The 14,997-nt window shown below is 41.2% G+C and overlaps 1 protein-coding gene across 1 annotated transcript in view; it reads right to left on the bottom strand.

Moving 5' to 3' along the window:
* The window catches only part of dnc (phosphodiesterase dunce), a 234,198-nt gene extending 221,970 nt beyond the window's left edge, over nucleotides 1–12,228 (bottom strand). The window contains exons 1-2 of the mRNA XM_065497234.1: nucleotides 11,668–12,228; nucleotides 4,993–5,387 (exon numbers count right to left, since the gene is read on the bottom strand). Of these exons, the coding sequence (XP_065353306.1) occupies nucleotides 4,993–5,081 (89 nt within the window). The 5' untranslated portion in view covers nucleotides 5,082–5,387; nucleotides 11,668–12,228. The remainder of the gene's footprint in view (nucleotides 1–4,992; nucleotides 5,388–11,667) is intronic.
* Between the last annotated feature and the right edge of the window lie 2,769 nt (nucleotides 12,229–14,997).

Raw genomic sequence — 14,997 nt, 5'->3', positions numbered from 1 at the left:
CTGCAAAGCTGTCAGCTCGGAGAATAATTAACAGACCGCATGCACACGCCATTTGGAACATGGAAATTAGTTCGCACCCACAACGAACGTTCTCTCTCTTATCTGACGCATTACTTGATGTTGCTCATGGAACCCAATATCAGGAAACCATACAAATTCGCAGCTCAAATGCATCATTTACCCACATTGTATGAAATGATTTTGAAAATTTAAGAGATACCTCTGGGACTAAATAATTAAAGGAGTTTGTGTGAATTTCACTCTTAGTTTAAATCAAAACCAAAAGAGATGTCGATGATCAATACATGAAACTCTTGAGACAGCATTGAAATAGGCCTGGTTGAAAATTCCCCATTAAAGAGGGAATGCCTCAAGCAATCAGTATGTGAGCGCCTGCTGCATAAGTTTACAAAATTTTTGGATCGTTTTGCCCAGTTTTTCAAAATAAGTGATGGTCCCACGAGAGTTCTTTTGGAAAATACAACAAACATGTAAAAAATGGCAATCAAAAATATATCTTTGCATGTGTTATTTTAAAGTATATTTGCATAAATACATTTTGCATTTCTTCTCTCCTTACTTATTTTCCCATTGACTTTAATTTAGTGCCTTCCTTTCCCCCTTGTATCCATTTTTCAGGGAAACATAATATACATATATAGTATCAGTTTGCATGGGGATGACAAACTCGCTCTTTCCTGCCTGCTCGCATGTTATTTGTTGGTTATGATCGCAGCAGCCCGGATCCAAGCTTTCACACGCGGCAGGGTAATGTTTCGCACCTGCAATAGCTGCCTTGCTCGACGTGAAATATCGTTTTTGCTCAAAAATGAGTCTTCTGAGGCGTCGGCCTTTGCGCCGCGATGAATATTTTACTTGAGAAGAGCGAACATATCCTCTTAGGATTGCCACATGCTAGGGGAATTCTAATCCAACTTTATTAGATCAAATTCTGCTTTTAAAATTTTATTGCACTTTAATTTTGAAATTTTTTGAATATTTTGTTAATGACCTTAAATCCAAATACTCTCTTCCCTCTACAACTGCCTATGAAAAGTTTTTAAACAATATGAATGTTAAACGACAATCTATTGACCCAAAATTTTTTGAAACCCCTGCTATGTGTAAATAGGATTGGACTAATATAAATTGTAAAGATAGGGCTATGTTAACTAGTTATTCTTTTCATGGCTATCATTTTATCGTCTGTTCACATAAATGTCTTCATCTCGATGTCACCGCTAATTGTAAATATATTTATTGTGATTCTTTGCTTACTAGTATGTACCATTTACTAGACTGTGTCAAAAAACCCTTAACATTATCTCAAGCATTCCGTTATAAAAAATAAAATTGTAATTGACTGTTAGTTGTACACCGATGGTGTCCAATAAAATAAATAACAATTTTGAAAAATTAAAAAAAATATGTATAAATTTAGGTTTTTTCAAAACATTTTTTTCTTGTTAATCCAAAGAGCACGATTATTATCATCTTTAGGAAGTAATGATTTAAGTTATACCTACGAGGATGCAATGATTGCATGTAAACAAAGAAGATGCTCTCTGACTATAAAATTTGAGTTACTTTTATTAAATTTTTTAGTAAAGGATACGACGAAGGGGTTGAGTCCGACAGCCAAAATTTGCAGGAATGTCGGTTCCTAACCTATAGCAGATTTTCTTCGTACTGAAAAGAGAGAGTCTCATGAGATGGTAATTCCCCCTGTTGGGCGCTAACTCTGAGCTGCGATTATTATAAAAGCAATCTGGTCACGTGGCAACCCCTATATTTTGCCAGGGCGTGAATCCCGCTCTGATTTACGCACGGAACGCACCCAGCGGGGCAGAAGTAATGCAGCTCGCGCACGGGACACGACCTCCGGGCCGGCGTTAAATTATGACGTCTTTCCTCACCAGTCCTCACTAATGGACAGAAAAAGCGGCACATTTCGGGCCCGTGCACACACAGCCAGTCGCAGCCGCTTGACCCCACAAAAACAGTGTGAAACGCGGCCATGTACCATTTCTTGCTCCATTTGGGGAACGAGGTAAAGCGAGATGGCAACAATGTTTCTGCGTCGTCAATCGCTCCTTTGTTTTGCTGAGAAAATTTTAATGTTACAGTTTTTCATACGCAATATGGTATTTTGGAACGTTTTGCTCTTTCTTTAATTTGTTTTTTTTCTTTAGTTATAATCTATTATCTTTTTATTCCTGTCATATGCAAAATGAATATGAATGATTCTATTCAGATCCGATGTGAATCAATTGACACGGTGAACGTTTTATCAAAAAATGCCATGCAAGAATTGTGAATTCTGCAAAAAAAAATAGAATAAAATAACTTTAGTTCCAGCAGCGCAGTGTAAAAACGACATACATAATGTATAGCTTTGATAATATGTACTTTGTCATTAAGGAACATTCGAAATAATATTGACGTGATATACATATGTGTAAAACTGGAATTGGATAGAAATGTCATTCGCGGCTGAATAAATCTTTCACGCCCCTCATCGACAGCCCTCGACTCGGATTTCAAAGGAACGTGTTCGCTTTTTGCAGCACTCCTTCTCGTTTGGCAAGTCAAGCTGAAGTGGCCTTGGCCTTTGAACTATTCCCAAAGTGGGCGCGACTGTTGGCAAGCGGGCCACCCATATCGCTTTCTGCGTGCATCTTCAGAGTGATTAAAGTCTCATTCAGGGAAGCGGGTTTTAGCAAGCACTAAGCAAATTATTTTTAAATTGGCAATTATTCCAATTAAAACCGGCTTTGTTACAGAAACAGCAGCTGCATGGTCTACTATTTTTGTCCAATCCGCTTACATGCATTGTTCAGTCACTGTAGAAAATTCCTGCGGCGCTGTAATTAAAATCGCTTCAAAAGAGTTTGTGTGTGAAGTTGATCCGTCATTTGCACTCTTGGGTATTATTGCTACCTTCATGGATGATATAATCATTTTTAATTCTGCTTCTGAAAGTATAGTTTGTCAGTTGTCAGGTTCAATTGACGAATAAGCGAGCAAATCTCCTATACACGATATGGATGCAGTTATGATTAATTTTCACTGCTTACATACTCAAGAGCAGTAAAAGAGTCATTATTTCGGAACAAAGGGGACCCTAACAAAGCAACTTGAACAAGAGCGGCAATAAATGTTGAATTTCTAAATGTCCTCTTTTATTGTTTATAAAAAATGAACTAGGCTGAAACTGAAAGAAAATTAATCTGACTATTGGATAAGCAGTGAAGGATAGTTTTTCATCAACATCATATTGTTCACATATCCTGCACATTTCGCGATATGCAGACAGATAGGAAAGGAACTCGCTCGCCCTTGCTCTCTAGCCATCCACATCCAACGATACAAAAATTTCACATGATTATTTATCTCCGCATTCCTGAGTTTTGCATTGAAAAAACGGCGTGCAAGAGAATCCTCAAAAAGGTCAAGAGTCCTATATTTTTCATCCATTTCTGCTGTCACATACGGCTAAAATATTTATTCCTTCTGCCTTGCAAAATGGGGAAACAGACAAAAGCACAATTTGTTTGTGAATATTGCAAGAAAGATGACAAAAATGTACCAGTAAACTGATGTTCGCCAATTTTCTGCCTGACAATACACCAAAAGCCAAATAATAAGCAAAACAAGCGGATTTTGAGCAAATAACAAGTCACTTCTGTCATCCGCCTCCGCATGAATTATCCGCCTGCTGTTCTCAAAATAAGTCTGGCAGAGGCATAGAGCAGCGAACATTTCAATCTGTGATGGCTCTGGCAAAAAAACCCTCGTTAAAAATGAACGATTTCACAGCAGTTTTTTAATTTATTTTCACTCCTACGCTTGTGAGTTTTCATCTCCTCCAGAAGAGCTTTCCCACGCAACACAAATTCATATTCCTGTAGCTCTCGTCAATTTGATGCGAAGCCAGCAAAATTGCGCAACGCGAGAGAAAAAGGAGCACACGGAGCACACTACAAAAACATACACGCTCAAGCGGATTTGACGTCGTTAATGCAAATTTAAAGTTGCCTCCGCAGGCTATACGAAAGTGACAAGACAATTTCGTCGTCAACGCACCTACAAAATCCCCAAAAATCGAATCAGGAGTTTGATTAAATTCCAAGCTCACTTATCCTTATACAACTCGGAATTAAATTTACTCACTTTCAAAAGATACCACGTTCGGGGAGGTCTACATGATCACCAGATGAAATATACCCCAACACCGTCGTAAAGCGCATATATAAGAATCAGATAAAATCTGCCAACCAAAAAATATGGCACTTTGAAGAAGAAAATCTGATTTCATGTTTCCGTATGAAAAGCAGGATAGTACAGCTATCATTAGAAATCAATGCGGTGTTTTCCAAAGTCGAATTTTATTTCATCTCGACCAGGCTTAGCCCACTCCTGTAGTCTTAGTCTTGAGTAGAGGTAGCGCCAACCCAACAGTCAGATAAACTTAATTGAATTGGGAGTTGAAGCTGGCGCTATACCTCTGCTATGCAGGGGAGTGGCCAAAACCTGGTCGAGATGAAATACAATTCGACTGTTCTGAAAACACAATGAGGACAAGTCCGATTTTTCTTCAGCATGTGCATTCCTTGAGTGAAGAAAAGTTCAGAAGATTTTCTAATTTGTACATGCTGCCCAAATTTACTTGTGTGATCTTCTCGTTGATTTTGAAGTATAATATATATATATCAAATAAATTATTTACGAACAGATTGAGTGGGGAGATTGTTTGTATTTTCCTAGTCTAAATCTTAATAAAAAATAAAAATATTGTATATTGTCCTTAATGATTTAATCAATCATTTCAAATCCTTTTTTCCTCATAATGCTCAACTTATAAGTCATTTTACTGACCAATAACATTAAATAAAGAAATTATTGAAAAAGTTTTCAAAAACTAAGCGTCTGTTTAATCAGCAATTTCGAGGGACTGATCGCAAACGAAAATTGAAGCAAAGGTGTACTCACCGGACATTAGCCAAGGTATGCCTGCGGTTCCTGAGGTATCTGTTGTGGTACTTCTGCAGGTCGCCGATGCTGCCCTGCTCGGCTTGCATCGTTCGACCGCCGACGCTCGACTGGGAGACAATCGGCGGGCGATTTGCTGAGGGAGCGAAGATCTGGTTGGCGAAAGACACGTTGGAGCGGCGGCTTGGCGTCTTTGAGAATACACTGCTGGAGCCGCTGCTCGAGCTGGACGAACTGCTCAACGGGTGGCCGTGGCCGCCGGCGCACGCGGCCGCCGCGATCTGCACATAGCTGGCAGTCGAGTCGGTGGAGCCGCGCGACGAAAACAACCGCGGCGACGAGTTGCGCTGCTTCAAATGAGACGACCGCCGGCTCGGCGCCTGCTGCACTTCCGCCTGCGAAAATTCACCCAATTTAACTCATTGCCAGTATCACTCTCACGTGGCACAAACTGTGTTTAACGAGGGGACAGTATGAACTCTGTCGAATCAAAAGGATTCAAATTTATTAAGAATGCGAATAATAGAGCAAATACCTTTAAAACAGATTTAAACTTTCAAAAATGTTTTATGATGTACAATTAATAATTTCTGGATGTTACAAACAATTCATGTTTAATGAATTTAACAATTACTAGGTTCTAGCACAGTTTCTGTATTATTTGGTTCACTGAAAAGTAAATTCGATTCAGCGCGTTCGAAGGTAGCCGGTAAATTTATTTAATTCACACAAAATTACCAAAAGCAAGCCATTTTTTAGATTTTTATAAGAGCCGCACATATATAATTTTGGTGAGATAACTATTGCTCCTTATTCAGCAAAATAGGTTATACTTTCGAGCACAAACTCTGCTTTTTGAACGCAAACCTCCCTTTTCATGATCTGATTTGTATTTTTGGTTTTTTGGATGTGGGTAGAGTACACTAAAATCCTTTGAGCCTAATGAGTCAAATTATTCAGCTGTGTCAAGTAGATGAAGATGCATTTGCGACAAAAATTGCTCCCAAAACGCAAAAGCTAAATCTCGATCCTCAGCGCAGATATTCAATGATATTTTCACACCGATTTAAATACAATTATTTAGTCGCAAAATATATTCATGGATTTTTTATTGCTAGCCATATGATGAGAAAACGTGGTTTGCAGAGGAAACCCCTTTAAGGGTTCAATCTGCACGCCCAACTGTGGGTCTGTTAACTAGTATTTATATCCCTATCATCGTGTTCGCTCACGCCACTTGGCTTTTTTACGGTCCGACCAAACGTTCAATCGATATTGAAAGAATTGTGTTAACAATTCCGAAAGGTGGGATGATTTCAATGTTCACAGTTTCCCAACCAGTTTCCATCAACGTAAAAATCTGTTACGCCTCGTTTTTACCTCTTTTGAGTGTGTATTAATAAGCGCGGGGTAATCGTGGCCGGTTGTATGAGCACACCCGGTGTGTGTGAGCCGAGCGAATGTAATCTGTTTAAAAATTTATCCAACAAACGAACGGTGCGTGCATGTCGTAAAACTCTTCTGGTTTGATGAGTTCGCGAGGCTAAAACACATGCGACGCCTGCCGCGCGTGGTGTGTTGCTGTGCGAAATCCAATTTCGGAACCGCACCTTGATGGATTTTCCGCGCGCCGACCTTGCACGTTGCGCTACGAGGAAAAGTGCACGGCGATGAATAAAGCATAAGGAGTATGGATTACCTTCCTATTGAGTTTGGCCTGCTCTGTCGGCTTTAGAAGTTTATCTATATCGGCACCCAACACGCTTGTAGGGAAATCAATCGTTTTTCCTCGTTGCGCTTCTCGCATTCATGCATGCGCACAAAAGGTGCGACGAGAATTTGCTTACGCATAATACAATTCCGATTCAACGCTCACGAAATCGTATGAAACTCAATGTTGGTGCTGCAGGGCGGAGGAAGACCTGTTGCGAAATTCCTGAACTCGAATTATCAACCGATCCACTACTCTGTGATTTTGCAAACCTTAGCTTTCATCGAAAATCAATTCTGAATTTTCATTTCCTCTAAGAAAAATTTTAACCAGAAATAAATTGCTCTCATAACTCATCAGAAAACGATCTACGCAATGAAAAATAAAAAGAACACATGCATTTTTTGCGAATTTATCATTTGAAAGCAGAAAAATATAAACACGCGTCTAATTTTATGAAAACTAAGAATTGCTTAATGTATCAGTCTCTACTCTTCGTGGAATCAGCTTAATTTTCATTTCAAATTTCACTCATATATTTATCCATATTCACGCAGAGAAAGAGATGGACCATTTTATAAATGATTGCTTCCATAAAAAAGTCGTTCTTAAATATTTAGAAAAAAAGATTATAATATCATAATTAATTTGAGTTAAGTTCGACGTGACCTCTATCTATATACATTATGTGCTGTGTCAACTTGGCTGGACTGCTAACATAAGGCGTTGGTTCATCAATTTTGCATCTAAATGCGAAGAAATAATGGCGCCTGGCAAGAGACTCTTGCTTCTAGACGACCTTCCACTGACAAAGTAATAAATCGTGAGGGCGTTTGTTGTTGAAAGCTCTTCGGGTGAAATGTGTGCTTCTGCGGCACTTGAGAGGGAAAAAACGGCCGCACGCGTGCAACACAAGGCAAAAGTGCACTACCAGCGAGCAGCAGTTGTTGGCAATAATCGAATGCGACCACGTTAGCAGTCGCTGAGCACTAGCAGACTCTCAGTCTCCACTTTTTCGTTGGCCGCTAACTCGATATTAAAGATGACGTGAAATAAATTACATTACTGAATCGCACAATCCTTGAACAGCGTGTAATGCTGTCGCAGGATTCGAATTCGTTTGTTCGACAAGAGGAGCGCAGTGTTCTGTTGTTCAGCAAAGATTTAATTTCCGTTTTGAAGTGGCAGGTGTTATGAACAGAACGTGTGGAATATTGGAATGGTGCTAACACACAAATCAGAGAGGTGTGTTGCTGGTGCTCTGGAGTAAAATTTATATACAATTTTGTCGATCCTTTATCGATTATAGAGAACTATTTTGCTCTCGGGAGATAAGGTCATCTAAAGGATAATGTACGATATTAGAGAACTGGGTTAAATGCCATTGATGTAGCCAAATAACTCTGGGCTGGGAAGATCAAGATTGTGAGCATTTTTTTGCATCTCACACAAAAAGATGATATAGAAAATCACTTTACGTTTTTCCTCTCTTGTGCTCCACAATACCGACACGAGTGCAGGAATAAAATACTAATTAATGATTCAAAGCAAACACGTTCACATCTTTTATATCTTCAACTGTCATGAAACAAAATGCTAAAACTGCATTATTGGGGCAAATTTACACCATTTCGATTCCAACGATTGTTAACTAAGAAAAAGACACAAAAAATATAAAAGTTTAAATTGTATATTTATATTTTAGACATAATGCCAATTAATATCGTTCTTGCAACATTTCTACTGGTTATGTTGTTTTTTCTGGTCAAATATCTTTCTTCCATTCTCTGCTTGTATGGTACTGAAGTTAATGATGCCTTTACAGAATGGTTGAATTCTAAAAAAGATATTTCTTTTCAGAAACAAAATTAGTTAGTATAAATCTAAAGAAAGTGATCAGTAGTACTGTTTTGCATTAATGTGGCTGTGCAACAAGTGATGCAGTTGAGTGTGATCTGAGAGAAGAATTTAATTTTTTAACATAGAGCAATGTACAAAGAACAGCTCTGATCAAAGGCCCTCTCATTTTGCGCAGAGGAAATCGTCCCACTTTGCGTCCTCGCAGTCAGTCAGTCGGTCGGTCGGTCAAATGCGAGGATAGAGATATAGGAGCGCGGTGAACGTTTAATAAGCAGAGCTAGCATTCATTCGCCCATCCGAGCTCAGCATCCCGCAAAAATCGCTTGATTAAGAGCTCCGTGGTGCTCGGCTTGGTGCTGAATGCAGCAGAAACTCGGTGCTGCTGGATCAGCTAGAAGTTCTCTCCACCGCTATATTAACCTGCAAGCAAAACTCGTCTTCAACTGCTGCTGGAAATGAGTTGCTTGCTCGAGAGGCTTGCTAATCCCCGAAAGAGTTGCTTGATGAAAACAAATGTGCGGTAATTAAAAAGGCTTGCTGGATGTGGAGCGCCCACTATGCAGTACCTGTAGCCGCTTCGCGTGCACGAACTCCGACTGTTTGTTATCGTGATGTTTGCTCAACTGCATAATTTACCTCATGATTGAACTAATTTAGCAGAATGACTTGAAGAATCAAGATTACTTTCTGATTGTTTTAATGACCCCAAGGTGTCTGAGATAATATGTTTGCCACACTGATTCAAAAGGGGCTTCTGGTCGAATGTTGTGAAAAACATCACATACACAAGTGTTGTGCAAAATAATGGACTCCAAAGATATGTTTCAAAACTGTATAAAGAGTAAGCACAGTACGTATTAATTTTTGTGGTGTTCGCTTAGTATACCTTTAAATTTTTTTATTTCTATATGAACTTTGATTCTATGCATATGTGTTATGTATTGACTGTTAAGCAAGAATAAGCAAGTATATAATAAGATGCAGATTGAACCATCCACTATTTTAATCGGAGTGAAGCATGCATGTTCATAGATCTCACAAACACCCTTTGTAGGCAATTGGGTGCAATATTAATCAGAAAGTGGCATGAGAAAATTGCTGCATCGCCTTTATACGGCGAAAATGGCGCTTCTCAGCACCTGTTTTGCATTTCCAATATCTTTATACCTGTTGTCTCGCGCTTCCCCTTTGTTTGGCCTCGTTTTCATGCCCGCCGCTCGCTAATTCGATTGCACGGTGGCGGGCGGCTCCGCAAATATAATATTCCGCTGGCAGCATCCCTTTCTCCGGCGCCGAATCCGGCCGGGAAGAGAGCGTCAGATCCCCTGCCTTTTGTGCGTGTATTCATTTTTGGGGAATCAGCTGTTTGGGTTGCTGCCTCTCGTGCGCGGTACAATTTGCGAAACGGAGCCGGCAATACATCATTCGCCCAAGAGAGACCTGGGACTGAGTGTCGCAAAGAGAATTACATCCGCGAGTAAGAAGAAGTGGGTATGCCTGTAGCGTGCTCATGATATCTATTTATATAGTGATGCTTGCCTTTCTCCAATCGATTTTTCCCCAAAAATACCTAAGGTTTTCTCTCCACTGCAGCGCCGAACAAAAGGCTGTCGAGCAATGGCTGCATTAATATTCATTCATTATTAAACTTGCGCACAGAGGGTGCGGCTCTCGGAACTTTGCTCACTATTTGGTTCTTTGAAGAGGTCACAGGTTTATTATTTATTATTTATGAGGGTTGCTTTTTCGTGAGCATAAAAATCAGCAAGCGGATATTTTAAAAGATGTAAATAAATTGACCTTCTCAGATGTATATTAAATTATCATAGCTTTGTATGGTCCCCATTACGAGCAAAAAGAAAGATTATAGAAAGTTAAGGACAGTTACCAACATGTTCTCTTGTCTTGAAAAAAATTGGCGAAAATTGCCGGTGAGCGAACAAATTTTTAACTTTCCAGTTTATATAAAAAATATATGTTAATGTAATGGCTGTTCATCTCTCTATGAGCAACACACATACACGCACATCTCAAGATTATTATGAGTATTATTATTATTATGTATGTTTGCTCTTTAACTTATAAATGTCTGCGGCCCATTAGAGTCATTAGTATTTTTATCCTGCAATATTTTCATCGACTTGCAAATGAAAAAATTGAAACGATTAGGTACGGCTCTATTAAAATTGATTAACGAAACTAGAATGGCTCCATCAACCGAATGGCTTAATTTCAGCCCAGTATGATCATATTTTCAAGAACCTCCTAAAAGGCAATCGTCTATGTGTCTGAAATATTAATTAATCCACAGCCAAGCTTTTAGCCACAAGATTAATTGCTCCATAAACTTGGCTCGAAGACGCGAAACTTACGAATTAAGCACCCAGCTGGGTGATAGGCCAAAACAAAAATTTAGCCGAGCAAGCGTGCCCTTTTCTGGTGGTAGTGCGTGTGCATGTTTGTCAAAAACAGTGCCAAAAACCAAACCGCAAAAAGCAGAGCGATCAACCTCAGACCGAGCGATGGCGCCCCATTAATTACTGCACGAGATCAGCCAGCTTTTTGATTGTGGCGATCGGCGTGAAAATTATTAATATTCATGAGTCGGCACAAGTCTTCCAGAATAAACGTAACCTTACAACGGTGTAAATGATAAGATAAAAATGCACCTGTGAAGCCAAAAAGGTGCCCTTCGTATACATATAAAGCCGATCATTACGAGACCGCGGGAAACCTCTGACCCAATATGTTATCCCATCACAATTAAAAAAAACTATTAAAAATTCAGATGTAAAATAAATTTGGTTCTTCTCGTGATAGTCCTAAGTGAAAATATATTCTTTGATGGTAATCAGTCTGAGAGTTTTCTCTGCATTTTCTTCGCTCACTATATTTTGCTTAATTTGAAGCCAATGAAGTGTTATCACACTCTTTTGATTATAGGGTCTACACAATAAGGATGACATAGAACAAATCCCTCTGTCGTGCACTATTTTACAGCTAGCCCGCTGACAAGATCAATGTGAGTCTACCCTGAAGATGACAGATACTAACGAGGGTAGTGGGACCATCTGAGGGTGGAATCAGAAGCATTTTGGCCTCACCTGCTGCTGGCTCTCGCTCTCCGACTCGTGGCTGTCCTCTGGGATGGCGGTCAGTGCAGGCAGGAGCTCCTGTCCGAGGTCCTCGGCGTCGTCCTCGTCTCGGAGGTGGCGTGGGGAGGCGTCAGGGGGGCTGAGGGCGTGCTGAGGGTGGCGGGAGTGCTGCTCGCAACAGCAACAGTAGCTGTGGCGGTTTCTGCGCGGCAGACAACAACACAGCAACAGCAGCCGACTCACCGACGAACTCTCGCGGTGGCCGTCGTCGTCGTCATCATGGCCGCCAGCCTCGGCGGCCGACGTCTTGGCCGCCCGACGCCAGCAGCACCACGGGCAGCAGGGCCGGCGGGGTGCGCGAGGCACTCGCTCTCCGCTTATCGTGCGACCGCCGCTCCTACCACCTGCCGGATGCTGCGCCGTCCAACAACACACTAATCGCTCTCAGGTCCGCGGCAGGTCACTCACTCGCGTTCACTCATCACACCGAACCGGACGCCGCACGCACCAACACCAACAGCCGGTCACATGGGCCGCCGCTGGGTGAGCTGCCAAGTCTGCCAGACTCGCAGCGCGACTGACTCGCCGCGCGCCCCCAACCGCCGTGGAAGCTCCAGCCGGCGAGGGGAGGCGGGCAGGCCTCCGCTGCGGCTCTGCCAGCTCCCCTAGGCCGGTCGAGGCCGCCTTCCACGCGGGCCGCGCTGCTCGTCCACTCCATTCCGCCGCGTGCCACAAGTGCCCTGCGCCGCGCAGAGCTCGCTTCACCATTCAAATCATGAATATATGCGGCTCCGTTTCCGCCGCAGGTTATGCTATTTATCGTTGATGCGCTCAATACCAGTACCAGAGACCAAAATAGCCGTTCCCGGTCGGAAATTCAGAATTCCGAGTTATAACTGTTTGATAGCGCTATTCCACTCAACAGAGTCAAGAAATGCTATGAATTTTTCTGGACTTGGAAATTTTAATCATCCGTCTATTTCTAAGCGCTGCGGGAAGTCACTAACCATATTTTATCTTGACGAATCATGAAATTCTGATTAAAAAATACCGTTTACGAATCATCTAGATGAATCTTTTGGCCGAGACTAACTTTATCAACTATTTTGACCCGAATTGTATCGACGAAATCACCACAGTGCGAAGAAAATAATAGTCTGCAAAACATTGTGGTGGTCCCCACCACTTACTGGCTTAAGTCTAGATCATTTTTTCCTGAATCGGAAGAGGGCAGTGAAAACTTTGCGATTGCACTGACCCACCTCGCACGACGATTGTCGTGTCAAGCACTCTTTCCCAGCTCATTGAGCTATTTGAAATGGCATATATGCGTTTAACTTTGTAGCAAATTTTATCAACTGATTTAATTCTGTATTATTTGTTCAGTCGTTCTAGCGTTATCATTTCACAACTTCCCATGGAATATTATATTCAGTTTGACATTTATATCAATCAACCTTAGCTTTCCCCGTGGGAAAGGTGTTGTGTTGTTATCAAAGATCGAGTGCCTTTGTTATAAATTGATCGATTCTAAAATTCTCATCGCTCGTCAATATGATTATACATCCGCTGATAGTTGCAATCCTCTGACAATGCTACAGCTATCCAACCATAAACCACAACACACATTGTCAATAAAATCAATATTTGCGCTGAAATTAAACCCATAGTAATTCATCCAGCCGTATGTCCCCAGAAAACAGCAGTATCGATATAGCTTTTGCCTGCCAATTTGAAATTGGACTGGAATAATTTATGTTCCATTTATTATCCAACTATTCTGGTAAAATGGCTAGCACACAAAACAGAACCCATGCCAATTCTGTTTTTTTAATTATTGCAATAAAAATTTTTATGCTTTTCATTTTCATCATTATCTATCAATTAATGCAGATTAAACAAGATATAAGGGTTTTAACACATCACTCTGTCGATAAATTTGCATCCAATACAGAAATCGAAATCAAGATTTTTATTGATGTAAAAATGGTAAAAGCCATTAGTGATTTCATTCGGATTGCATCCCATTTCTGCTTAATTTTATCGAGGGCTGGCAGCTTTTAAGAGGATTCTGGAATGCACCAGCAGTCTCTCCGCTCTGTTTACAGCCGTAGCCATCAGCATGTGCCGAGGCCGAGGGGGAGAAGAGGGATGCTGGGTGCATCATCGTGTATTCCGGTGCTGCACACCACAGTGCTCGGTGCGAAATAATGAATTCCTCTGCCTTATGCCTCGTGCTTTAGCATTTTAATACTCGCTCGCTCGCCCTCGTCTCTCTGTGGCCGCGTTTGCTCGTATTTTTGCGTTTTTCGGCGTACATGGCCAGCGACGGAGTTTGTGGCTTTCCCGATGCCCATCTTTTTCTCTGAGCGGATCAATTTTTATGGGCGTTCACTAGCTGGCTTGCTTGCTGTTGCCTACCAAAAAATGTATATTTATTGGATTTGTGAGCCGGAAATACTGCGTTGGCGAATCCCATCCTTGTCAATCAACCTGGAAACATTTCATCCCCTGTCGGATTTCCATTTTTCTCGTTTAACTTTAGCGATGTTTGCCAGCGTAAAATAATGTGCGGCGGCCTTTACTCTCATCCATATTGCTTTCGTCTGATGTGCGGGAGGGTGTGCGAGTACGTAGGTAAATTCGCACACAGATCATTAAAAAGTTGTGATGGCGAACTTTTCACACGGTGCGCCCCGCTCCAATTTCCTCCACTGCTCCCATAAGGCTAGACGCGCGTAAATGGCTTTTTTGCACTCGCTCGCCGCCTTGAACTTTTATATTCCCTTAAACGGCCGACTGCAACTTTGCCGGCCTCGCGACACATGCTCGATTTTGGATCACTTCCAACTTATTACTTTTAATACTTTCCCCCTTGTCATGCAACTTTTACTTCGCGAGAATGGTTTCAAGGAAAAAGCATCAGCTCACTGTTTGTAAATTTTTATCATTAAAACACAGTTTCCTGCAAGGTTTTGAACTCACTCTCGTTCATTTCCATAATGCCGCAGGTGGCTACATAAATCAATTTTGCCTAGATTCCTGAGGCTTATGAGAGAGCACTCCATTGCACTCCTTTGGCTAGGTTATATGTTTCCCAGACTTATTAGTCGCGCTAATAAAGGATGAAACAAGATAAATTGAGATTTTCTTATCCCTGCCGCTTCTCGTCCCTCTGCACGCAGCTACTGGTTCTACTTGGTGGTGCGGACAAGTGGATCTCTATTGGCGATTGATTGGAAACCTAACAGAGCAAAGGAAGCGGTAATGATCAAGAGCAAAAAGGATCGGCTCACTTGAAGGTTTAAAAAAAAACGAAATCACTTCAGTCCATCTAAA

Source organism: Cloeon dipterum, chromosome 1, assembly GCF_949628265.1.
Source record: "Cloeon dipterum chromosome 1, ieCloDipt1.1, whole genome shotgun sequence".
NCBI lineage: Eukaryota > Metazoa > Arthropoda > Insecta > Ephemeroptera > Baetidae > Cloeon > Cloeon dipterum.
The sequence above is the reverse complement of the archived record's forward strand: the minus strand, read 5'-3'. Positions and strand labels throughout refer to the sequence as shown.